The 26,971-nt window shown below is 47.1% G+C and overlaps 2 protein-coding genes across 6 annotated transcripts in view; one reads left to right on the top strand and one right to left on the bottom strand.

Moving 5' to 3' along the window:
• CRYBG1 (crystallin beta-gamma domain containing 1) overlaps positions 1-10,493 on the top strand; it is a 149,220-nt gene extending 138,727 nt beyond the window's left edge. For 3 of the 4 annotated variants that reach the window (XM_060190682.1, XM_060190679.1, XM_060190681.1), the window contains exon 21: positions 6,460-6,616. In XM_060190682.1, coding sequence (XP_060046665.1) covers positions 6,460-6,548 — 89 coding nt within the window. In that variant the 3' untranslated portion in view covers positions 6,549-6,616. Of the gene's footprint in view, positions 1-6,459; positions 6,617-9,658 lie in introns of those variants that run through there. The other variant, XM_060190680.1, reaches the window with a different exon arrangement.
• Positions 9,585-26,971, bottom strand: part of RTN4IP1 (reticulon 4 interacting protein 1) — a 38,295-nt gene continuing 20,908 nt past the window's right edge. For both annotated transcript variants that reach the window (XM_007523923.3, XM_060190689.1), the window contains exons 6-9: positions 26,658-26,794; positions 24,685-24,868; positions 16,647-16,739; positions 9,585-9,712 (exon numbers count right to left, since the gene is read on the bottom strand). In XM_007523923.3, coding sequence (XP_007523985.1) covers positions 9,605-9,712; positions 16,647-16,739; positions 24,685-24,868; positions 26,658-26,794 — 522 coding nt within the window. In that variant the 3' untranslated portion in view covers positions 9,585-9,604. The remainder of the gene's footprint in view (positions 9,713-16,646; positions 16,740-24,684; positions 24,869-26,657; positions 26,795-26,971) is intronic.

Below are 26,971 nucleotides of genomic sequence, written 5' to 3'. Positions count from 1 at the left end.
GAAGTATGGACCCAAGGTCATTGTGGGATGCAGAAGGTGGGAGGTCTGGCTTCTGTAATTGCTTCCCCGCTGAACATGGGCGTTGACAGGTCAATCCATACTCCCAGCCTGTCTGTCTCTTTCCCTAGTGGGGAAGGGATCTGGGGAAGCGGAGCTCCAGGACACATTGGTGGGGTCTTCAGTCCAGGGAAGTCTGGTCGGCATCCTGCTAGCATCTGGAACCTGGTGGCTGAAAAGAGAGTTAACATACAAAGCCAAACAAATTGATGACCAATCATGGACCTAAAGGCTGGAATAGTGCAGATGAAGAGTTGAGGGGTCTTCTATTTTGTAGATAACTAGTAGGCATATTTTAGTTATATTTCAAAGGGCCTGTAGCTATACTAGCGTTTTTTCCCCTCTGTTTACTCTTTTTTTTTCTGTATTTTTCTTTAACTAATTAGACATCTTCAGACTTGAAGGTGATGAATATACTCATAACAATAGTTTGGCAGTCCCTGATTAATTGCTTGCCACTGTGCTGAGCACTTTCCCTTTGTAAAGCGTTCCTCTCAGTCAGGGATCCTAAGAGGCTTATGGTATCTTTTCCTGTCCTTCCCTTCCATGCCCCATAATACAGCCCCAAAAACGGAGGCTAAGAGGAGTCCCTTAGTTTAGTGAGGAGGCAGACTCTGGGCACAGGTTGACTATGAGTCACTTGTTTGAGAGCTGGGCGGTGGCGCACCAAGTTAAGCACACATAGTACTAAGTGCAAGTTTTTACACAAGGATCTGGGTTTGAACCCTCAGCTCCCCACCTGCAGGGGGGAAGCTTCACAAGCGGTGAAGCAGATCTTCTTTCTCTCTCCTTCTCTCCCCTCTCAATTTCTCTCTGTCCTGTCCAATAAAATGGAGAAATGGCCTCCAGGAGCAGTGGATTTGTAGTGTCGGTACTAAGCTCCAGCGATAAGCCTGGAGGAAAATAAAAATTAGTTATTTTGTCATAACAGTGTTAGACTGAAAACCACAAGTTAGAAATCTGCTGGAAGGGCTGGCAGGAGACTTCATTTAAGAAGCTTTTGTCATGTGAGGTGCTAGCCTGGCTCCCACGGAATTGGAGGAATTGTTGTTACTGTAGTGTGTGTCTGTCTTTCCTTCTGTCCTTATCTTCCTCTTTCTATCTGAAAATTATCAGCTGTGACCAACAGCAGCAAATAAAGCCTGTGAAGTCATTCAGTGTAATCGAAAATCTCCATGTATACGAAACCTTCTGCTGAAAAGACCTCGGTGGGATTAAGACAACACAGTCCAGGGAATTTAACCGAGTATCAAGCTCAGCAACTAGTCCACAGTGAAATCATGGCTCTTGAGAAATAACACAGAACTTTAGATCAGTGGTTCTCAAACTTCTGCATCAGCACCACTGGAAGGCTTATTAAAACAGATTGCTGTAGTGGGTCGGGCGGTAGCGTAGCGTGTTAAGCGCACATGGCGCAAAGTGCAAGGACCAGCGTAAGGATCCCGGTTCGAGCCCCCGGCTCCCCATCTTCAGGGGAGTCGCTTCACAGGTGGTGAAGCAAGTCTGCAGGTGTCTGTCTTTCTCGCCCCCTCTCTGTCTTCTCCTCTCTCCATTTCTCTCTGTCCTACCCAACAGTGAACGGCATCAACAATAACAATAATAACCACAACAAGGCTACAACAAGGGCAACAAAAGGGAGAAAAAATGGCCTCCAGGAGCAGTGGACTCATTGTGCAGGCACTGAGCCCCAGCAATAACCCTGGAGGCAAAAATAACCCATAAAACAAAACAGATCTCTGTGGGCCAGGTGGTGCTGTACCCTGTTAAGCCCACACATGACTGTGCGCAACGACCCATGTTCAAGGCCCCCAGCCCCCACCTGCAGGGGGAAAGCTTCACAAGTGGTGAAGCAGGGCTGCAGGTGTCTCTCTGTCTCTCTCCCTCCCTTTCTCCTCTGCTCCTCTCAATTTCCATCTCTATCCAGTAAAAACAAACCAACAGATTACTGCTGCTGTTGCTTTTCCATGAAATAAGCCAAGGCTTGAGCCCCTGGCCCACCAGGTACTGGGGGGAAGCTTTGATGCTTCCTGGATATTTTTTAGCTGAAAAAGTCCTGAAATGGTGAAGCCTCGGGTGATGACCATAACAAAAAGTTAAACCGGACGCTGAGCCCTGACCTCAGGGCTTCTGACACATTATGGCTGGCCTGGACCTGCATTTGTAGCAAGTTCCCACGTGCTGTTTGTTTGGGTGTGAAGACCACAAAAGGGGAAACAACCGTTATGGTATGTGAAAAACAACATGAATAAACAAACAGTGGCAACGAAACCCTGACATAGACATAGAAATTCAGTTAACGGGGAGCCGGGCATTGGTGCACCCAGTTACGTATACAAGGAACCAAGTTCAAGCCCCGGCTCCCCACTTGTAGGGAAAGGAGCATGATTTATTTATAAATTTAATGAACTGGTTATAACTCAGCCATGCTACCTCCTTTTAAAGTCATTATTAGAAAGTTAGTTCAATATTACTTTAGTCAGGAGCTCTAAGACAAAGATGTAACTTAAAAATGAAGATCTAGGGCAGGGGAGGACATAGTGTAATGGTTAATTGAAAAGACTCTCAAGCCTGAGGCTCTCAGGTCTGAGGTTCAAGCCCCAGCACCACCATACACCAAAGCTGAGCAGTGCTTTGGTAAGGAAAGAAAAAAAATCCACAGGTACAGAAATAGTTATAACTCGAGTTTAAAATAACTTCTCTCTTTAAATATATATATATATATTATTTAATAGAGACAGAGAGAAGTTGAGAGGAGAGAGGGGGATAGAGAGGACAAGAAGCTTCACCACTTGTGAAGCGTCCCCCCTGCGGGTGGAGACCAGGGGCTTGAACCCGAATCCTCATGCACTGTAATGCCAGCGCTTAACCAGGTGCACCTGGCCCTGAAAGAACATGTCTAGATGTCGGCGAACAGGCCTGAACGTTTTCATCAGGCACATGGCTGAGCGCATTGGAGGGTCACTTGTAGGTCATCTGCAGGTAGCAGAGCGGCTAGCCACTTAGCAGCGAGATTGGGACCCACGAAGAGGCTGGAGAGTGGGAAGGGCCTGAAAGGCCTTCGGGCAGAGGGTGGGTGCTGCATGTTGGGAACACGAATCAAGCGACTAATTGAGCAAGGAATTTAGCGATATCTGCAGACAGACCTGATATCGGGGAATGTGAGCAGGGCTCTTAGAGATGAGATGAACACAGCATGCTGCAGGGGCCAGTGATCTGGGTGAGCCCCGTCCATTATGCTGCAGGGGCCAGTGATCTGGTGAGCCCCATCCCTGAACACAGCATGCTGCAGGGGCCAGTGATTGGGTGAGGCCCGTCCGTTATGTTTGCAACAAGAGTTGTTGCTGTCAGACAGTTGAATGACTGTGTCACAGATGAACCACCTGAGATCCATGTGGATTAACAACACTTTGTGTGGTTTTCTTAGAATTTTATTTATTTATTTTCCCTTTGTTGTCCTTGTTGTTTTATTGTTGTGGTGGTTGTTGTTATTGATGTTGTTGTCGGATAGGACAGAGAGAAATGGAGAGAGGAGGGGAAGACAGAGAGGGGAAGAGAGACCTGTAGACCTGCTTCACTGCCTGTGAGGCGACTCCCCTGCATGTGGGGAGCGGGAGTTCGAACTGGGGTCCTTTGGCTGGTGCTTGCACTTAGCGCCACCTGCGCTTAACCCGCTGCGCTACCGCCCAACCCCCACTGTGTTTTGGTTTTTTTTTTTTTTTTTACTTTTATTATATTTATCTATCTGAAAGACTGCCAGACATTGAGAGGAAAGGGGAGGTAGAAAAGGAGAGACATCTGCAGCCCTGCTTCACCACTCGCAAAGCTTCCCCCCAAGGTGGGGACTAGGGGCTTGAACCAGGGTCCTTGTGCACTGTAACATGTGCACTCAACCAGGTGCTCCACAACCCGGCCCTGCAACACTTCTTTCTTCTTCTTCTGACTGATTTGTTGAACTAGAGCTCCTTGTTCTACACAAGATAATTTCTAAGCCTCTCGAGAAGGGAGCCAAAGAATGTGGCCACATTGGAGGCATTGTGGGTTTTAGGAAAAATGTGGATTTTTGTTTCTTATAAACGTGATCGACTCATGTACAGCATGAAGGTCACTGTAAAGCCTTAGGTGCTAGTCTTCTTACCTATTGAATTCTATGCTGCAGGCCCTGTGCTGGATGTTGGAGTCATCAAGGCGAGGAAATAAAAGGGCAGGGGGCTGGGCAGTGGGGCACCGGGTTAAGCTCACATCATACAAAGTGCAAGGACCCGGTTCGAGCCCCCCGTCTCCCCACATGCAGGGGAGTTGGTGAAGCAAGTCTGCAGGAGTCCTTCTCTTTTCCACTCTTATCTTCCCCATCTCTCTCAATTGCTCTCTGTCCTAGCCAATAAAATAAAATAAAAAAACAGCCACAGGAGCAGTGGATTCGTAGTGCAGACAGTGATCTGCAGTGATAACTCTAAAGGCAGTAAAGTAAAATAAAAGTAAATAAAAGGCTACTACCTTGCTTTAGAAATCATACATTTATAAGTTCCAAAAAATCATAGAGAACTATTTCCCATCTGCTATGTTAGCAGTACTGGGCTTCTAGCCTGGACTAGCTAGAACTATAGGATATTACTCTTAAAGACTTCACTTTTAAAAAGTACCTCTGGGAGTCAGGCGGTAGCTCAGTGGGTTAAGCGCACATGGAACAAAGCTCAAGAACCGTTGAAAGGATCCTGGTTCCAGCCCCCGGCTCCCCACCTGCAGGGGAGTCGCTTCATAGGCGGTGAAGCAGGTCTGCAGGTGTCTTTCTCTTCCCCTCCTCTCTCCATTTCTGTCTTATCCAACAACAACGACATCAATAATAACTACAACAATAAAACAAGGGCAACAGAAGTGAATAAATATTTAAAAATCTTAAAAAAAAAAAAAAGTACCTTCCCCAAATCTATTATAAATGAGTCAAACGGCTCTGGAGTAAGGTCCGTGTCCCAGTGTGTCTTATCATTTGGGAACTTGCTAACTTCTGAAGCCGAATGTGAATGTCTCAGAATGTGGGGGAATGGCGCCACCTAGTGGATACGAGAGATTAGGGTTGTGCAAATTGAAATGCTTTCCAAGTTTATTCAATAGACCCATGATTTTCATTACTTGCGACTGTTGAAGAGGTGCCGCCTGCTAACACTGCCAGATAATTTATTCTAAGTGGTATCTTTCTTCTGCCCGTTAGTGTTTGGGGAGTGAGTTGTTTGGTAGACATGCAACATGCATTTATGACTCCAGACTGTATGCATAAATTAGGACCACAGTGGAAACTGGTTCACAGGTTTAAAAACACGAGCAGGATGGGAGGAGTCAGCTTATTTCTTAAGAACTTTCTAGCCCCCAGGATTCTAATTAGAATTGTGATGTGACAGACACCGAGTGTGCTCAGCTGTTGTGAACTCGAGGGAGGGAGGAGACGAGGGAGAGTGTAGCGCTCTGAAAATGAGGTGTGTTTCCTGACAGTGGAGGGCTGTGCGCCATCTCCAGGGAGACGGTGAGGTTTGCTGGTGGCGTTAACTGGTTTTTGGTAAAAGCCCATAGGCGCAATTCTCTTGTAACCTGTCCCAGTCTAGCGATGAGAGGCTCAACCTATCAGTGATTATTTTATTAGCTAGTAGTGACTTACAAGATTACAGAATAATAGGGGTGCAGGCTTACACCACTCTGACCACCAGTGTTCTGTGTGCACCCCCCCCCCATGGTAACCACCATCTTTCTCCCAAGGCCCTAGATATGGGTGAACTATGATTATTTCTATTGGGATGAACGCCGTCCCCAACAGCCTGGAGCTATTGGTTAATTTTTCACACCTTTAGGATACTGTGTAAGAGTAAAAAGAAAGTCATTTCTTCTAGAGCGTGCGGTACAACAGCAACCACACTTACGCTGAATCTAGCAGACCAGAGAAGTTGATGAGGTTCCCTAGTGATAGAGCCTTGTTGCAAAGACAAGTCAAAATAGGATAATGTTTGAACGGGTGCTTATTTCCCACTGGAAGAAAATTCCGAAGACTTAATTTTTCTATTTAATTTTTTTATTGGACAGAGACAGAGAAATTGAGAGGGGAGGGTACGATAGGGAGAGAGACAGACACCTGCAGCCCTGCTTCACTACTTGTCAAGCTTTTCCCCTACAGGTGGGGACCGGGGGCTTGAACCCGGGTCCTTGTGCACTGTCATGTGTGCGCTTAACCAGGTGGGCCACCGCCTGCCCCCCCCCCCCCCATATAATGGAACTTTAACACAGACTCCAGACCACACTAAGGCAGTTTTTCCACCTTGTTCACTTTGGTCAGAGCAGGCCTGAGATAAACTTGATTTGCAGTGACTCCTTCACCACCAACATGTTTCCCTGTCTGACTTCTCCTCTTCTTTCTTCTAGGGGGTGCACAGTACGATCAAAATCACATTATTCTCAACACTGTCAGCCAAGAGAAGTTAACACAAGTGTGGGAAGCCATGGTCCTATAAGCCTGAATCAAGGATAAAGGAGGAATGCTCCTGGAAGTCCTGATGGGGAAAAAAAAAAAAAAAGAAAGGTGGCTGCCGGAAGAGCGGAGAGAAAAGTGGACCGACCTGAAGAGTTAAATTCATTTTTGAATCACTGCCATGCCCTGGAAAATCATCATATTTTTGGAAAACTACAACAGTTTAAAAAAAATCAATCACTTGTCCTTTTGTTTATTGTCTTGGGGGCTCCTTCCAGGGCTGCTCAGACAGGTTGCCTATTAGCAACTTTGGGGGGGGGTTGTTTAAAAAAACAGGTTATCAAGACTCTTAAGATTATGTACATGAACAAAAATGTACATTTTTAACGGGGAATAACAGGAACAAGTTTGCTAGCTTTGTGGACCACAGGTCCCTGAATCTTTCAAAGGAAGGATAAGACCTTGAGTGTTGTCCAGTATTGGAGAAGAATTATGTCTGTGATTTTGATGTGTGGCCTTATGCTGAATTGTTCATTCCATCAAATAAGAAAGTAGGGAGAGCCTTACATATTTAGACGTGATTGAAAGAACTGAGTAAGTATCAATGGAAAGGCTGTTTCCTGTTGGTTAAGATTAAAACAGTAAGTTGTACAAGTTCGTGTCCATGTCTGCTATCACGAGCAGTGGCACCTCGATTGTCTTGACTCACGCACGCAGTGTCTGCCCAGGAAAGTCCCGGAGGTTCTTAGAGAAGCTGCCAGGCCAGTAGTGCCTTGACCTGATTTATGAGCCCCTTTCACTCACTATAGCTAGTTCTGAAGCAGCACTGTACGACCCTTTGCTAAAGTCGGGCCTTCCTAGCCCATCCCAGCCTCCTATGGGTCTGAGACCTGCAGACAGCCAAGCTGCCTGGTCTGAAATGCTGAAAGCCGTTGGCTGGGGAGCTTCAGTTTCGGGACTGTGCAGTCCCACGTGGTGTCTTCTGGGAGCGGAAATGAGAGGTCTAGAAGAAGGCTCACGAGGAATGCCAGAATTATCTCAAGAAAATGAAGGGGGGAAAGCCTTAGGGGATGATGCTTGTTGGCCAAATCTTATCGCTGAAAACCCTCAAACACGGCAAGGAATCTCGATCCTGTTCTGCTGCCGTTACACTGGCCCGCGGGGTGCGGTTCTAACTGCACTCTAGTTTTGAACAAAACTGATGAGCATTATTCGATATGTTGCCTCCCTTGGTGGGTGTGGGCGGGGGCTTTTGTCCTTGTCTTTGTCACTGAACATTGGTGCTCTTGTCACAGGAAGAACAAACCTTGTCCTCTCACCTGGCTCAGTGTTTTTCTAATTCCAAAGTGTTGGCCCTCTCTGGCTCTCCAGAGTCTGGTAGGCAGCTATGGTCATCAGAGTAATATATCATTTATTTAACAATGACATTTGCACACGGCCAGCACGGCCAACATGCCTGTCTCGTCCTAAGGTGTAGAGCTATGACTGCGGGCCTCTGGGCATACCTTTTAGTGTATGGAGAGGTAAAACATTCTACAGAAGCCTGTGTTGAGTTCTTCCTTTCAATAAACTTGTTTCTGATTAACTGTATGGATGAAATCTGATAGTGTCCCTTCAACAGCCTTTCTAACACTTGAGCGAGAGCCTGCTGGCAGGTCAGAAGCAGAATGTCTCCTAGTTAGGAGGAGCCTGGATTGCTGGTAGTGGCAGGGAAAGGTTTCCTGACTTGCTCTTTCCAGACTCGGTGGTGACAGGCACACACTGCTTTTCTGAGAATAGCTCAGAGGGAAGTTAAGGTCCCGTGGAGAGTTTTACCAACCCTCACTAAGAGCTGAGACTGGTCAGATGGAAGTCAAAGTTGGCTGTATTGCAACTAGGAAAAAAAAAATTTTTTTTTCTTTCACTTGAAATCAATCTGTATTCGTGAGACCAGCAATTCAAAAAAGTCCCCAGGCACACTGCCAAAGGAGCGTTTAGCAGAACAAACCGTGTAGAAACTGACTGACAGCAAGCAGGTTCTTCATCAAGGGCTAACAGGAAGCAGACATGGACCTTGGGTGAAGGAGTGAAGCAGAGTGGTCTGCTGTGATTGGCTGAGTGGCTGCAGGCAGATTAGGGAACTCTGGGGCCTTTGGAGTGACTGTAGTCTCCACAGACAGAGTCTTCCAAAAACATGTTCGATGTCTGGGCTTTCATAAACGACTCTACGAGATTTAGAACTCCGCAGGATATAAAGCCCGTATCACAGTAGAGAAATCAAAATAAGACCATGGCCATTTGGAAAAGTACTCAGTGATGAATCTCACCCCCCCCACCCCTGGCAGAAGGAGCTCACTTTATATGATAGTATCACGTGCCATCCATCTGCTGGAAGTTTCAGTTCTTTATAAACATTCAGGTAATAAAACTGAGCTTGACTACTAGGAAGAAAAAAAAGTGTCACTATAACTTGTCAGCCTGGTGAGGGAAAACAAAAAGGCAGCTGCTGACAGGCCCCAGCATAGGCATTCATCATGTTTTAACTCTTACTTTTTTAAATTGCCACCAGGGCAATTATTATTATTGGGGCTGGGTGCCAGCACTATGTAGCCACAATGTAGGCCACCTGGTGGCCATTTGTTCCATGGCTTTTTTTCTTTCTATTTTTTTTAACTTGACAGGACAGAGAGAAATTAAAAAAGGGGGTAAGGACGGTAGAAAAGGAGAGAAAGATACCTGCAGACCTGCTTCACCATGAATGAAGCTTCTTCCCCCAGCAGGTGAGGATCCAGGGGCTTGAACCCAGATCACTGCACGGGTCCTTGCGCTTAGGACTATGCGCGCCATTGCCGGGCCACCCGTTCCTGGTGCTTGGAGCCCTTCAGAGGGCAGGGTGCACTAGGCGGCAGGCAGGGAGGGCTGGGTGATGTGAAGAGAGACAGAGTGAGAGGCTGTACAACCACTCTGCTCAGTTCAGGCTTTTCTGACCAAATGGCGTTGGCTTATATGGTATTACAGAATGCGCCATCTGGTCTGAAGAAGGGCGGCGAGAGACACGTCTGGGGTCTCCAGGCAGTCAGTCACTCGAGAGAGCCAACCATCACCAAATTGACTGTTTATTCATACGACGTTGATGACGGTCTTTCCTCGTGCATGTCCCCTTTCTACCTTCAGGAAGGCTTCTGGAACTTTAGAAAATGGAAAGGTTTTCTCAATAACGGGCTGAATCTGCAAAACACAAGAAGAGGGTGACTGGTAGATCAGACAGCCCGTGTCTGGCAAGGCAGATGGCGTCTGTAGTTAGTTTCTTCGCAGCGTCCTTCAAGGCCCTTGTCTTTCAGCTGTTCCCTGCACATGGGTCGGAGCCTCAGCCCCAGGCCGTGACTGCTATAGCCCCTTCTGTCTGCAGCTCCTGCCTTACTCGATGCATCTGCCGTCAACAGCCCGACTCCACTCAGTCTTACTTCTGCTCGATGGTGAGCAAGACACTGTCCTACCCAGATCTGAAGCTCCAAGGCTACCACCATCCCAATCAGCCTCCTTCGGACTCTGTGCATTATTAATGTGGCCTACCTGTTACTGTCTGAACTTCGTTCATCTGGGTCTCATGACTGTGAATTCTACTACCTTCCCCATCCAGTTCTGGTCCAGTTACCCTTACTCTTACACACACACACACACACACACACACACACACACACACCGTGCACAGTGTGTCCTCTCCTCAAACTGCGTTGGCAGCCCGTGTAGACCTCTTCTCAGCCTGCTTGTGACAACTGAGAGTCCAGGTCTGCTGTGTGTGGTAAAAACTCCAGGGTTTTTTTTCCCCAAAAGATCGGTGTCTATCTATGTTCCTATCTATGTGACGAAGCTTCCTCGCTGCAGGTGGGGACCAGGGGCTTGAACCTGGGTCCTCACACATGATATCATGTGTGCGCTACCAGAGGGCCACCACTCAGCCAATAATGCAATTAAAATAAGCATCCCAGCTGCACTTTTTTGCACACTAGCCTGGAATTACTGTAGTCTTTTGTTCAGTCCTGATTTAAATAACACACACACTCTCATTTCACAGAAACGAAGTGGCCTCTGTGTGCCAGGTGCTAACCCAGAGCAACTACGCCAACAGGCACTTGGGAGACAGACAGACCAAGTGAAAATATCGTCACCTGTCACTGAGCACTAGACACCAACCAGTGGCTAAACCCGGCACTGGGAGCAGTGCTTGGTGTCTCCCATCTCTCCTTGTCAGTCAATGTGCCCGCCTCTTTACACAACAGTAGTAGGGCCGGGTGGTGGCGCACCTGGCTGAACACACGTTACCATGCACAAGGACCTGGGTTCAAGTCTCCAGTTCCCACCTGCGGGGGGGGGGGGGAGAGGCTTGACAAATGGTGAAGCAGTGCTGCAGGTGAGTCCCTTTCTCTCCCTGTCTCGCCCCCCCCCCAATTTCTCTTTGTAATTAAATATTTAAAGTAAGTAAACAAGGGTCCAGGTGCCGGCACACTTGGGCGAGCATAAACGTTACAGTGCACAAAGATCCGGGTTTAAGCTCCTGGTCCCCACCTGCAGGGGGAAGCTTTGCAACTGGTGAAGCAGGTCTGCAGGTGTCTCTCTGTCTCTCTCTACATACAGACTCCCTTCCCCTCTCTCTCTCTCTTTTTTTTTTGGCTGTCTCTATCCAGTAAATAAAGATAATTAAAAAATAAATAAAAGGCAATAAAAACTAGACAAGTATCACACAAGGGCAAGATCCTGGATCCGGGGAGTTGGGCGGCAGCGCAGTGCGTTAAGTGCACATGGCGCAAAGCACAAGGACCGGCATTAAGTATCCTGGTTCGACACCCGGCTCCCCACCTGCTGAGGAGTCGCTTCACAGGTGGTGAAGCAGGTCTGAAGGTGTCTGTCTTTCTCTCCTCCTCTCTGTCTTCTGCTCCTCTTTCCATTTCTCTCTGTCCTATCTAACAATAACCACATCAGTAACAACAACAATAATGACAACAGTAAAACAAGAGCAACAAAAGGGAATAAATAAATATTAAAATAAATTTAAAAAAAGATCCTGGATCTGTCCCGACATGAAAAGCCAGCTTGATATCGTAGCTGTAACAGCAGTCACCAAGAAGCCATGAGTCCACTTGCTGGACTCCAGAATGACACGGGAGGGTGGTTTGCTCTAGCTCCATCCACTTCAGAGCTCTGACCTGAGTCGCAGATGCTGAACTGATGACACAGGCAGCCCGCAGTGACCCACATGCTTTAATCTCGCAGCTCAAGCCCTATTGTGGCAAATAACCCGAGGGCTGACTCTGGCATAATGAGTCATTCAGCTCTTCCCCGAGGTGACAATGAAAGAAGGGGGCTTTCAGTGAGCAGGCAGGCAAATGCCACTGTTGTCCGAGTGTGTGACAGTGAAGGAAGATTAACTGAATAATGAAGCACTATCTCCCAACGGCTTCACATCAGGCCCAGGAAGCTTGTTTGTTACCGGCAAAGGGATCAGAGTGCAAATCCAGAGCGGGGAGAGAAAGGTTAGTCGGGGAGCGGGGGGCCATGTATGTGATGACACTGCTATAGTCCGCAGGCACGGGCAGTCCTGTGACCAAGTTGGTGGCTCAGTACCCACTCTCGTCCCACACACATGCAGGAGATTTGAGTTGGCAGGAGTGCCTGTGGACGGAAGAGCTCATTCTAGTGTCGGGTGGGAAACTGAAGCGTCTCCTGCATGTGCCTTAACTCCCTTCAGCAGAGCTGCAGAAAGCAGGAGAGCCCCAGTGCCTAGGAGAAGGAGTCAAAGGAAGATGAGATGCTGTGAAAATGTCCAGCCTTTTAGATTTTGAACATTATTCTTCTAGCATTTGCCCTTCTTCCGGAGCTGCTTGTTGCTGGCTTTGAAAGTGACTGGGATCTATGTGGATTCAGTCGGCTAGGAAGGATCGTCAGTTTCCCCAATGAATGGGTACTCACGGGATGCACCACGAGAAGGTCGATCCAATGCAATGTCCTACTTGAAAACTTAAGAGATTTTTTTTTTGAGGATAGACAATTTTGATTCATAGCTTCACTATCAAATACACAACTACTGTACCACCATTAATTAGTAAAGGGATCTGTAATACGGATTCATGAAGCACTCAGCCACAGCTTGGAAGAATTTCAATGTCCTAATTGTTGTCCCAGACGACCTTTATTTTAAAACAAGTGCAGAAGACTCGAGGCTAACTTAGACCCCATTAAAAACTCAGATTTCCTTCCTTCCTACCTCAAGGCTGGACTCCATAAATCTAATACTAGCTTGGCTATGACAATGGCCCACACGGCCTTAACAACAGGGAGAGAGTTGAAGTTTGTCAGAGAAGGAGCTATAAAAAACTGGAAAGGGGCAAGAGACCAGCTCATTTAGTGATGGTCATTTTGGCCAGTGCCAGGCCATCTCGTCATGGAGTCCTGGCCAAGGAGGACTTGGACACACACACACACACACTATGGGACTAGACCTCTAAGAGGTCCCTCTCTTCACCATCACTGGTCACTTCCATCAGAAAGGTCCGAATGAGCCCTCCTGTGGGCCTCTCCAGGCCCTTGCCCTCACTATAAACGGTAAAGACTGCCCGCTCTCTGAAGAGAGGCTGGGTCAGCCTACTCTGCCACTTGAGGAAGACGGGTCCCGCCATGTAATATGACGATGGTTGGGCCTCAGAAGTAAATAAAGACAGGCATCAGCTTCTACATGGGGTCAGCCTTCCTTGATGTAATGGCCCATGTGCGTCTCTGGTATGTGCCTTTTTATTTTCCTGGTTAAAAGTTTAAACTAAGTATGTGTGTGTGGGAATCCTATGAGAAATACTTACTTAGATGAAGTTGGAAGTTGGTGGGGGGGCAGCCTTTAGCAATGGAATAAAAATCACTCATTGGAGTCTTACAAATACAAAAAAGAAATAAAGAAGTTGTGAGGCATATACTCAATGGAGTATTACTCTGCAGCTAAAAAAAAAACTATATTGGGGGTCGGGTGGTGGCATAGCAGGTTAAGCGCACGTGGCACAAAGCACAAGGACCGGGGTAAGGATCCCAGTTCGAGCCCCCGGTTCCCTACCTGCAGGGGAGTCACTTCACAGGCGGTGAAGCAGGTCTGCAGTGTCTGTCTTTCTCTCCCCCTCTGTCTTCCCCTCCTCTCTCCATTTCTCTCTGTCCTATCCAACAATAATGACATTTATAACAGTGATAATAATAACTACCATGATAAAACAACCAGGGCAACAAAAGGAAAAAAATGGCCTCCAGGAGCAGTGGATTCATGGTGCAGGCACTGAGCCCCTACAATAACCCTGGAGGCAAAGAAAAAAAGACCTAGATTGTGTCCTTTGGGACAAAATGAATGGAACTGACAGTGATTGTGCTTAGCAAAGGACAACTATGGGAGAATTTCACTCATAGGCAAAATGTAAAGAACAGAAACACATGGACTTTAAAAAAAGATGTGTGTGTGTGTGTGTATACCCATATCCATGACCTTGGGAGCAACCCATATCTATGACCATATCTATGACCTTGGGAGCACTATGCAGAGGGCTATGGAGTTACTGTTGGAGGGGCTGGGGGCATAGATCTTTGGTGGTGGGCGTGCTGTAGAAGTGTGTCCCTATTATCTTATGGTCTGGTAATCACTAATAAAAATCATTTAAAAAAAAATTTCAGTGTCCTCATCCACTTAACAAATCCCACTAACTACCTAATATGTGCGTAGCGATGTTCTTATCCACTGCAGTTTCCCAGTGTAGGTAGGCCATGGCCCTCCCACCCAGAGCAAAGAGGCACAGAAAGAGCTGAGCTATTCCTGGCACTCAGGGCCATGTATCAATTGCCATATTCCCTTCACTGTCAGAAATGACACCTGAACTCAAAAAGGCCTGGTGAGTGGGGCTGGGGAGAGAGAGAGAGAGAGAGAGAGAGCTCACTTGTAAGCCTCAGAGGCCCCAAGTTCAATCTCTGGCACAACCATAGCCAGATGAGCAATCTTCCGGGGGAAAAAAAAGATAAAAAGAAAGAGGAAGGGAAGGGAAGGGAAGGGAAGGGAAGGGAAGGGAAGGGAAGGGAAGGGAAGGGAAGGGAAGGGAAGGGAAGGGAAGGGAAGACTGGTCAAGAGAGAGGAGAGTCAAAGGTAAAAGGAACAAACCCCCACACTAGTTTGAGAACACTTCAAGGGCACCTTCACATTTCTAGTGTTCTCTTTAAGCCATCCTCTTGGTGATCTGCCACATTTAATGGTTAGCTATGCATAAGTCATTTATCTTCTCAGTTGCATAAATAGTAATATCCAAGTAGAGAGAGAGAGAGAGAGTCATGATGTTTTGAGCACAAAAAAGCAATCACAGGCAAGTGGACATGCTAATACACCGTGTGGTGTATCCCGGGGGGACAGGGACCTCTCTGCTCGTGGGGTTCCACCCGTGTGGTGTATCCCGGGGGGACATGGACCTCTCTGCTAGTGGGATTCCACCCGTGTGGTGTATCCCGGGGGGACAGGGACCTCTCTGCTCGTGGGGTTCCACCCGTGTGGTGTATCCCGGGGGACAGGGACCTCTCTGCTCGTGGGGTTCCAGCCACATGATGCACCACGTGGAGCAACAAGCAAGCTGTCTGATGCTACTTCATTTCTTCCTACTCTCAGCAGAATAAGCTCAGCCATGGGGTGTGGAAAGAACCCTACAGAGAGGCTAGGCCCTGGCTAAGCCCCCATGTGCATCAGGACCTAGAGACCCAAAGAAAGGCACATAAACTTGAGACCAAAGAAATTAGACAACAGTCTGCCGGCCCTACTCCAGCCTCTTAGCTGCCTACTGTGAGATGGCAAGGCATGCCAGCTTGAGCTGAACTCCCGTCAGCCTCAAGCAGTGGACGGTGGGCAGGGAGAAGCACGAGACCAAGAGTGGGCCGCTGTGAGTCCTGGCCCCTTTCTCCCAGCAAATCCCTCAAAAGTTTCCCCTCAGTCATTTTCTTCATCACCTCATGCCATGTTCCAGGGCTCTCCACCCCCACCCAGCTCCATGTACTCTCAATAAAATCACAAACACCAACTCCAGAGTAGGCTTTGCTCGTTCAGTACTTCTTCCAGAAATGGAATATCAGGACAGTGAAGACTATGTGAGAACTCAAAGAGGCAAGCCGCGGTCAAGGAGACTCAGCCCCACCAACCCTGAGTGAACTTTGAGACCCAAGACGGGGATGACCAAACAACAAGTAGTCTCGGCTCCGCAAAGCCCACTGTGGGACAAACAGCAGCAGTCAGAAAAACCAACCAATGACCCCAGCAAAATTCTCACCAAAGTCCACACCATGTCCTACCCACAAACACTCTCAAGCACATGTATCTCTTTTTTCTTTTCTTTTCTTTTTGTCTTCAGGGTTATCACTGAAGAATGAATCCACTGCTCCTGGAAGCCATTTTTCTCATTTTATTGGCTAGGACAGAGAGAAACTGAGAGGAGTGGGAGATAGAGAGGGAGAGAGAAAGACAGACACTTGCAGACCTGCTTCACTGCTTGTGAAGCTTCTCCCCTGCAGGTGGGGCGCGGGGACTTGAATCTGGATCCTTGCGCGGGTCCTTGAACTCAATACTTCGTGTAGTTAGCCCAGTGCGCCACTGCCTGGCCCCTCTTTTTCCCTTAATTTTATAACACTAGCCCAGAAACAGGAGGTGTGGGGAAATGCTCATAACCTAGCTCTGATAAGTTTAGAGTCCGCAGTCTCTGTCCATCTGGAAGTCCAATTCTTTCAAACTAAAGAAGCCCCCAAAGCAGTTATGTTATGTGTGTCTCTACCTGTGGGAAGACTGTCTTCACAGTGCCTTCTTTGCAGAATCACTATCAAAACATTGGCAGCCCAGCTAAAACATTCCAGCTTTGTCTACCTCTAACCAGATGTCTTCAGGAAAATCATGTACCTCTCTGTCTCATCATCTGTAAACCATGATCGTCTAAGTTCTTTTTTCGATGTGGCAGTTGTGTATAATTCCCCATGGGGATAGAACCCAAAATGTATCAGTTCACCTTGGCAACAGAAGACAGCAGATATGCTGGCCAGCTGCCCCTCTCGAGAGCGCCTCACGGCCCAGTCCCAAGACTTCCAGGGGCAGCCTAGTAACACAATGGGCCACACCTACCTTTCCCTCATCCACCAGCTTTGCGATGTCGTCTAGATAAGGACCACTGGCCATAAAAAAGGCCCAGCGATAATGGACTCCTTGCCAGAAATGCTGAAAGGAAGAAAACAATTAAGTTTAGGAAAGGATAAAAATCACATGAAATGTAAATTTAAGGAAAAGTCTTTTCTGGATGGCGCACAAAAACAAACTGGCCTCCCACTTCATGTGACACAGTTGTGTTTGTTATACGCCCAGCCCCTTAGCACAGAGACTGGCAGGCATGGATGTTTTGTGGCAAAGATATCTTCTTCATGTGAACTCATTCTTTTTTTTTTTTTTTTTTTTTGCCTCCAAGGTGCTTAGTGGGTTCAATGCCGGCACTACAAATCCACTGCTCCTGGTGGCCATTTTTTCCATTTTACTGAATAGATCAGAGAGAAATTGAGAGAGGAGGGGGGGATAGAGAAGGAAAGAGAAAGACAAGACACCTGCAGACCTGCTTCACCACTTGCGAAGGGTGCCCCCTGGAGGTGAGTAGCAGGGGCTCCAAGCTGGATCCTTGTGTGGACCCTTGCGTTTAACTGGGCGTGCCACCACCCAGCCCCTGAACTCAGTCTTATGTACTAAATTTCTTCCCTAACTGAAATTAAGGGGATCAGATCTCTTTCTTTATATATATTTATTTTCTTTTTTGTTGCCCTTGTTGTTTTTCATTATTGTTGTAGTTGTTATTGTTGTTGATGTCATCATTGTTAGGACAGAGAGAAATGGAGAGAGATGGGGAAGACAGAGAAAGGGAGAGAAAGACAGACACCTGCAGACCTGCTTCACTGCCTGTGAAGTGACACCCCTGCAGGTGGGGAGTCGGGGACTCAAATCAGGATCCTTATTGCTGGTCCTTGCACTTTGCGCCACGTGTGCTTAACCCACTGTGCTACTCCCAGGGGATCAGATTTCTAAGCATTCCTTCTAAGGTTTGAATAAAGCACAGAAGTAGCAGGGGAAAATTTTTTTTCTTGACTTAAATCAAGAATTCTTTGGAGGCAAGGTACCAAAATAATGATTTTAATGTGTGTGCTTAGTCAGGTGGGCTACCACCTGACCCCCAAAATAGCGATTTTAGATGAGAAATGTAATCAGTGCTTTCTTCCTGACTCTGAGAGAAGACAGCTTTAAAAGTCCAGCAAGTTCTGTATATATAACAACTGAGCTCCCCCTACAGTTAGTTACAAGTTCCAAGCCATTTAATCTACTAGGGATTAATTGTTCTTAGATAAGCACTGTTGAAATCTGACCCCAAGAAGTTACTGACCCCTCTACCACCACATCCACTTTTTTTTTTAAAGATTTTATTTATTTATGAAAAAGACAGGAAGAGACGGAAAGAACCAGAGTCACTCTGGCACATGTGCTGCCAGGGATCGAACTCGGGACCTCATGCTTGAGAGTCCAAAGCTTTTTCACTGGGCCACCTCCCGGAACACCCGCCACATCCACTTTTAACGGCTTTTCCTTGTGTTAGAAGGAGGGTAGGTCACCATCCAATCTTGAGTGGAGGCTCTCCATGAGTCCTCAGTGACCCCCTCGACTGCACGCCACTGGACCGGCAGGGCCAGAGGTAACCGCTGTCGGCCTGCAAGCTGCCTCTCTCCTCCATCTGCCCGCAAATACTGGGGGAGTTCAGGCTCCTTATCCAATGAGCTCAACCTGGCTCACCGTCACTCAGCTAGGGGACATGAAGCCAGCAAGTGTGAAGCAACTCCCTTGTGACTGGAGCTCAGGCACATAACAGCAGTGCTACTTAGGTCAAGCTGTCTCTCTCGGCCGTTTCCTGGCTTGAAGAGCAGTGACCTCAGGCCCATCCCCACCACACACACACACACACACACACACACACACACACACACACACGATTAAATAAGATGTAAGCAAAATGCCTGGTATATAGAAAACATTCAGTAAACTCTTTACCCAGTGCTGAAATGAAAAAGCTTACTGAGGGGGAGTCAGGCGGTAGCACATCGGGTTAAGTGCAGGTGGCGCAAAGCGCAGGGACCAGTGTAAGGATTCTGGTTCCAGTCCCCGGCTCCCCACCTGCAGGGGAGTCGCTTCACAGGCGTTGAAGCAGGTCTGCAGGTGTCTGTCTTTCTCTCCCCCTCTCTGTCTTCCCCTCCTCTCTCCATTTCTCTCTGTCCTATCCAACGACAACAACATCAATAACAACAATAAAACAACAAGGACAACAAAAGGGAATAAATAAATATTAAAAAGAAAAAAGAGGTGCCAGGAGGTGGCACACCTGGTTAAGCACACACATCACAGTGTGCAAGGACCCAGGTTCAAGCCCCTGGTCCCCACCTGCAGGGGGAAAGCTTCATGAGTAGTGAAGCAGGGCTACAGGTCTCTCTCTCTCTCTTTCTCCCTTTCTATCTCCCCCTTCACTCTCAATTTCTCTCTGTCTCTATCCAATAATAAATAAAGAAATAGTAAAAAAAAAAAAAAAAGAAAAAGAAAAAAGAATTACCGATTTCATTTACCCCGAGGGAATAAGGCAGAGACCAGGTTAGCAGGAGTCTCTAGGTTGCTTTGCTCTTAGCCCAGCGCAAGTGCAATATACTATTAGAACTTGCCCATCTTCTGTGTGCACCCTAGCGGAGAAGGGGCCAGGATACACTGGTCCAAGCGACGAACTTAAAAAAAATAAAATAAAAGGGATGGAGATAGTTCTCCCAGCAGATGACACACTTTACTGTGAACGAAGATCCGGGTTTGAGTCCTCAGTCAACACACACTAGGAACACCTGCACCGGGAAAGCTTCACAAGTGGCAGGCAGTGCTGTGGTGTGTCTCCTCGCTGTCTTTCTCTCCCTTTCTATATCTCTCTTTCTCTCACAAACAAATAAACACACCAAGTTGGAAGTGTTGGGTGGAACCATAGAGGCATGGAGCCCCAGTGATAACCACAATAGCAAAATAAATAAATACACAAAATATAAATAAATAAATAAATAAATACACAAAATATAAATAAATAAATAAATAAATAAGAGAAAAGAAACAGGTCTGCTTGAAGGCTTATGTAGCTGGAGGCCAGAAGCACTGAGATTATCCCAAGTTTGCAGGAAGCCTAGTTAATGACAATCACAGAAGACCTGTTCATGTGCTTTTCCCTAAAGTCCAGCCTCCTAGACTACAAGGAAAACATTCTGGAAACTTGAGGGCTTAAAGGAGGAACAGTAATGCTCACAACACCCACATCTAACATCTTGTATGGGGAACTGCCCTGTAAAATGAATCTTCTGGTTTCCAACGGGAGAATTCTTCAGTTTTGCTCTGAGGGGTGTGTGTGTGTTCCCCAAGAGAAGAATTTTTCAGTTTTGCTGTGTGTGTGTGTGTGTGTGTGTGTGTGTGTGTGTGTGTGTGTGTGTGTTTTCCCCCAGGCCATTACGGGGAGAGAGGCAACAGGGACTGAAGCAGGCAGGAGAATCCAGAGCGTTACAAGGAGGCTTTAAGTGTGTGTGTGTGTGTGCGTGTGCGTGTGCGTGTGCGTGTGTGTGTGTGTTTTCCCCCAGGCCATTACAGGGAGAGAGGCGACAGGGACTGAAGCAGGCAGGAGAGTCCAGAGCATTACAAGGAGCCTTTAACTGTGCAGTTTCAGCAAGACACCAGAAACTCCGTCAGAGGTTTTCACAGGAGATCGGTCCTATCCTCTTTCAAGCAGGGGGAAAGGAGGAAATGAAGGGAACTGTGCCTGGAAGTTTCATTCTGAGGACAAGCCTGAAGGTTCACTTGGAAGAGGTCACTTTAGAATACACACTGACGTCTTATGGAAAACTGAAATGTATGTTTTAAAGGATGTGGGAAGGCTGGGCTTTGTGAAAAGTGAAAGAAGGGACAAAGGACAGCTAAGATTCATTTCTCCACCACACAGCACCCTGTGGCCAGTTTCCGGCTGCTGTGTGAATCGAGTGAAGATACGGAAATCTGGAGCACAGAGCCCGGTCTGCTCCTCACCCAGACACGGTGCCGAGCTCTGGGTAGTGGTCTCCTCAACACAGTTCTTCTTGTTCATCTCTAAGTACTTAACCTGTACCTAGAACTAAAGAGAGGAGGGCCAATACTTTATCACCAGAAAGGCTCTGGACAAACTTCCCTAAGACAGAAGAAGCTAAAGATAATCATCAAGCTAGTCGCCTCACGGTCAGTGCTGGCAGGTTCAAAATAATCTTCACCATCTTTCATATATATTTTTATTTATTTATTCCCTTTTGTGGCCTTTGTTGTTTTTTATTGTCGTTGTTATTCATGTCGTCGTTGTTGGATAGGACAGAGAGAAATGGAGAGAGGAGGGGAAGACAGAGAGGGGGAGAGAAAGAGAGACACCTGCAGACCTGCTTCACCGCCTGTGAAGTGACTCCCCTGCAGGTGGGGAGCCGGGGGCTCGAACCGGGATCTTTAGGCCGGTCCTTGCGCTTCACGCCACATGTGCTTAACCCGCTGCGCTACCGCCTGATGCCCCAATCCTCATCATCTTTTTACCATGAGGAATTACAGCGACCTTTTCCTTTTATTGCAATTTTTTAAAATTAAAATACAGAATTTATTTGTTTTATTTTCCTTCTCATTTGTTCTAGTTCAACACAGATTCAGATTTTAAACCAATGACCCATAACTAGCAACTACACTGTAAGCTTGTCTCATTGTGATGACAGCTAATGGTCATGTTAAGCAGAGAGCAAGCTCTTAGGTCCTCCTATTAGCCCATAATGAAGATGGTTTGCAGGAGGCTTCAAGGCCCACCACACAGTGGGTGTGTTCAGCTGGTGACATAGCTTCCTGCAGTCCTGTTGAGAGTGACTCTGTTCATGCTAACGCCTATGTCCAACAGAGAAGCAACTACAGAAGCCAGAACTCCCTCCATCTGCACCCCATAAAAAATTTTGGTCTGGGAGTCAGGCGGTAGTGCAGAGGTTAAGTGCAGGTGGCGCAAAGCACAAGGACCGGCATAAGGATTCCAGTTCGAGCCCCCGGCTCCCCACCTGCAGGGGAGTCACTTCACAGGTCTGCAGGTGTCTGTCTTTCTCTCCCCCTCTCTGTCTCCCCCTCCTCTCTCCATTTCTCTCTGTCCTATCCAACAGCGACGACATCAATAACAACAATAATAATAACTACAACAATAAAAAAACAAGGGCAACAAAAGGGAATAAATGAAAAGAGAAAATTTTGGCCCATACTCCCATTGGGGGAGCAATGTGAAGGAAAGATGACCAGAGGGCTCTGAACTCCAATTCTAACAGGATCCAGAGAGAGAAGAGAAAAAGTGGGGAGTGGGGGGAAGAAGGACACTCAGAAGTAGTTGGTGTGACTTAAAAGGAGAGAATGCAAGATCACAGAAAAAAAAGGGCAAATATATCTATTTATGGAAATCACAATCAACCCATATCTGTGACCCTGGGAGAAGTCCTGCAGTTTTCCAGTGAAGGGGATGGGGACACAGAGCTCTGGTGGTGGGAACAGTGTGGGATTATACCCGTTTTCTTATAATTTTTGCAAATCAATATTAAATCACTAATAAATTTTATGTTTAATATTGTTGGTTGGCAGTGGTTGGAAGGAGATGAAATGGGTGAAAGGAATGAAGAAATACAAAGTGCCAGTTATGATGTGCTACATATTTGAAAGCTACTAAAAGAAGTATGTTTTTTTTTTTAATGACTGTTCAGAGTCAGGCTGCCTGATCAAATCCAGAAGTTCCCCTCCCCCCCCACTCCGCGCGCGCGCGCACACACGCTATCAAGAGCTAGAGTTTCTGACCCACAAGAGATAGGCAGTGTTAGAATAAGCTGATACAATTCCAGAAAAAGCACAATGGTTTGAATTAGCCTCTGTAACCTTGCTTCTGAAATAAGAACACAGTCTCCTTCAGGTTTCTGGAATTTCAAGAATGTGCACGGACTTGTAAAGATCTGAAAGCCCCAGACTGAGAATCACTGGGGTTACCTCACTGCTCCCAGCAGAGAATGGCCAGCTATAGGCTGTCTTTCAAGGGACTGCATGTTAAGCCTGCTGATGGGGGGAGGGGGGGGGGAAACGTGGTGGTGCACTTGGTAGAGCGCACGCATTACCATGCACAAACATCCTGGTTCAAGCCTTGGTCCCCACCTGCTGGGGCGTCTTTTTCTCTCTCACTCTCTATATCAAAAAGAAAAAGATACAGACACTGGGAACTATGAAGGCATCAAGCAAACACTGAGTCCCACCCAGTGACACCTGGTGGCAAGAAAAAAAAAAAAAAAGGCAGGCAGGCAGGAACTGAATCAGAAAGAGTGATCAAAACAAGCAAGCACAAGGTGTGTGAGAGGATCATAATTAAGACTACTGCTTACTAAGGACTTCTCTGAGATGAGACATTGTTAGCCACATTCCTCACATGGAAAATCTCCTTTTATTCTTTCTTTGTTTTAAATCCTGATAGATATGCTATGCTCAGACTTCCCGTGTATGTGTATAGACTTATTTTTTTCTAAATCATTTTATTGGAGGAAACAGATCATCCCGACAGCTGGTGTCACATGCGTGCAGTTCACCTCCCCACGGCGGGTGTCTGCACGCCATCCTCACCATCAAAGGGAGTCTTTCTTCTCCACTAAGCACTGGGTGACCAGTATACTCCCAACCCTCACCCGCCTCTCCCTTTAAGAGTTTCTGGTTCTGCTGCAATCTCATTTAACTTTCACAATATGCTACAAACCTGTACAGTAAAGATACTGATGCTTTAGGGGCTAGCGGCAGCGCAGTGGGTTAAGCGCACATACTGCAAAGCGCAGGGACCGGCATAAGGATCCGGGTTCGAGTCCCAGCTTCCCAAATGCAGGGGAGTCAATTCACAGGCGGTGAAGCAGGTCTGCAGGTGTCTATCTTTCTCTCCCTCAACCTGTCTGCCCCTCCTCTTTCCATTTCTCTCTGTCCTATCCAACAACAACAGCAGCAACAACAATAGAAAAAAGATGACCACCAGGAGCAGTGGATTTGTGGTACAGGCACCAAGCCCCAGCGATAACCCTGGAGGCAAAAAAAAAAAAAACTGGTGCTTTCCTAGGGATAGATTGATCATAAGGAACCAAACACCAAAAAGATCTGTGTACACCTTTGTTCATAGCAGCACAATTTGTAATAGCCAAAAGCTGGAAGCAACTCAAATGTCCAGCAACAGATGAGTGGCTGAGCAATTTGTGGTCTAGATGCAGAATGGAATGCTACGCAGCTATTAAGAATCGTGAATTCACCGTCTGCACCTCATCTTGGGTGGAATCATGCTAAATGAGATCAGCCAGAAAGAGAAGGATGAATATGGGATGATCCACTCATAAGACTCAAGTTGAGAAGTAAGACCAAACGGGAAAACGGGGGTCAGGTGGTGGTGCACCTGGTTAAGCACACACATTACTGTGCAAAAGGACCCAGGTTCAAGCCCCTGGTCCCCACCTGCAGGGGGAAAGCTTCACAAGTGGTGAAGCAGGGCTGCAGGTGTCTCTCTGTCTCTTTCCTCTCTACCCCTCCCCTCTCAATTTCTCTCTATCTCTACCCAATAATAAAAATGAAAAAAACATTTAAAAAAGAAGAAATTGGAAAACACAAAGCAGAACTGGGACTGGGTTTGGTGTACTGCACCAAAGTAAAGGACTCTGGGGCAGAGGGGAGTGTTCAGGTCCTGAGACATGATGGAGGAGGATGGGAGGGGGGTGCGGCTGGCTAGAGTGTTATGTGGAAAACTGAGAAATGTTACACAGATATCAACCACTATATTTGACTGTAGACTGTAAACCATTAATCCTCCCGATAAAGGGAAAAGACAGATATTGACTGGCACTGAAAGCTACTAAGCAGCTTGGACAGAATCACAGACGCTGAGTGGAGCGTCGCCGGTGTGTGACTCCAGGCTCCAGGCTCCCAGCCGCTGTGTTCTGCTACCTCCAGGAGAGCAATGGAGCGGTCAGAAGCCACCTTCCGGAGGCTCGAAGTTAGTACCTGCCTGCCCACCGAGCAGGACTCCTACCTTTAATGTCTTCGAACCCACGGTGACTCCTGTCTGCAACATGCCATCGGCTATGCCCAGCTGGTCCATGTTCAGGAGAAAAGGGGTCACCAACGTCACATATGTGGCCCCTGACCATTTCTTGAGGGACTTCAGTGCCCACGTTTCAGTGGATCCACCGACATTATCAAGGATAAAATCAAACCTGGAGGAGGAGATCGAATCACAACATCCTGGTTGGCCTTTCCCCAGATAAGAACAACTGAAGAGCTTCTACTGTCAGTACTGATCCTGTCTTTGGTTCTTGGAAGTCCTTTATGAAGGCGAACACTGAGAGCATGCTTATTGCTGATCACTCATGCACGGCTCTAAGTTCTTCCTGTGGTGACAGGTGCTTCAGAAGAAAATGCAGGGAGTCGGGCGGTAGCGCAGTGGGTTAAGCGCACGTGGCGCAAAGCCCAAGGACCCCTTAAGGATCCCGGTTGGACCCCGGCTCCCCACCTGCAGGGGAGTCGCTTCACAGGTGGTGAAGCAGGTCTGCAGGTGTCTGTATTTCTCTCTCCCTCTCTGTCTTCCCCTTCTTTCTCCATATCTCTCTGTCCTATCCAACAATGAGGACATTAATAACAACAACAATAATAACTACAACAATAAAACAAGGACAACAAAAGGGAATAAATATTAAAAAAACAAGAAGAAAATGCACTCCCAACTCTGCCTTCAAGCTCCGTATAAACCAGCAGTAAAAGTGATGTGTAAACCGAAAGTGGAGGGGAGGCCAGCGCAGTGTAAGCCTTGTCTGCATGACGCGCTGGTGCTTTCAGTCCGAGTGTCACACGGAAGCACAGTAGGCAGCGCCGGGGAAGCTCTGTGGATGGTGGAGCAGCGCTGTGCTGTTCCTCGGGCCTCTCTCTCTCCCTCTCTCTCTCTCACACTCTATGTCTCCCTCTCTCTCTCTCACTCTCTCTCACACACTCTATCTCTCCCTCTCACACACACACACACTCTCTCACACACACACTATCTCTTTCACACACACACACTCTCACACACACATTATCTCTCTCTCACACACACACACTATCTCTCACACACACACACTCTCTCACACACGCACACACACTCTCACACACACACATTATCTCACACACACACTATCTCACACACACTCTCTCTCACACACAGACACAGACACACTCACACACACACTCTCTCACACTCACACACACTCTCACACACACACACTCTCTCTTACACACACTCTCACACACACTCACTCTCTCACACACACACACTCACACACACACACACTCACACACACACACTCTCTCACACTCACACTCTCACACACACACACTCTCGCTCACACACACTCTCACACACACACACACACTCATACTCTCTCTCTCTCTCTCTCTCTCTCTCTCTCACACACACACACACACACACACACACACTCCCTCTCAAAAAATTGACAGGGAGGTTGTGTAGTATGTTTGAAGCCCTGGAGATGTTCTCAAAAGACAGAGAGGAAGAGAAAGAAAGAGAGAAAGGGAGGAAATTTAGCAAAAGATTTTAAGCAAAATAACTAAAATCTGGAATTACAACAGAAAGCAGCTTAAATGACTTCTCATGGCTTAGAATCTTAAACATAAGTGTAAGAAGGCTTTTTTATATATAAATTTTATTATCTTTTTAAAAAATTTATTAGATAGAGACAGCCAGAAACTGAGAGGGAAGGGGGTGATAGAGGGAGAGAGACAGCTGCAGCCCTGCTTCACCACTTAACAAAGCTTTCCCCCTGCAGGTGGGGACCTGGGGCTCGAACCCTGGCCCTGGAGCATTGTAACATGTGCTCTCAACCAGAAGCGCCACTACCAGGTCCCTTAAGAAGACTTCTCAGCATGCGCATGAGGCCACCAAGGCACCTGGAGCCTGCCCTGCCAGCCTCCCTTGGCCCCGCTTGCCGACATGAACACTGTTCTAATACGCACGATTTTAAAGACTTCAGCTGCTCTTCCACATTTCCGGATCTGTAGTCAATGACGGCATCTGCCCCAAGCTTCTTGACAAGCGCACTAGCATCCTGAGAGCAAACTGCTGTCACATGAGCATTCCATGCTTTCATTACCTGACACGAGAAGAGAGAGTCATGTAGAAAGTGGACTGTGTTAAAAAAATATATAGTTGGCACCTTGTATATGTGTATCAGGCTAATTTCCAAAGAAGTCTAAATGCTTCATCTCAACAGGAAGTACAGGAAGTCATCTGTCAGAGACTAGTGAAGATGATTCCAGATTCTTGTTCA

The sequence above is a fragment of the Erinaceus europaeus genome, chromosome 4 (genome assembly GCF_950295315.1).
Source record: "Erinaceus europaeus chromosome 4, mEriEur2.1, whole genome shotgun sequence".
Classification (NCBI taxonomy): Eukaryota; Metazoa; Chordata; class Mammalia; order Eulipotyphla; family Erinaceidae; genus Erinaceus; species Erinaceus europaeus.
This window is presented reverse-complemented; position numbering and strand designations above follow the sequence as displayed.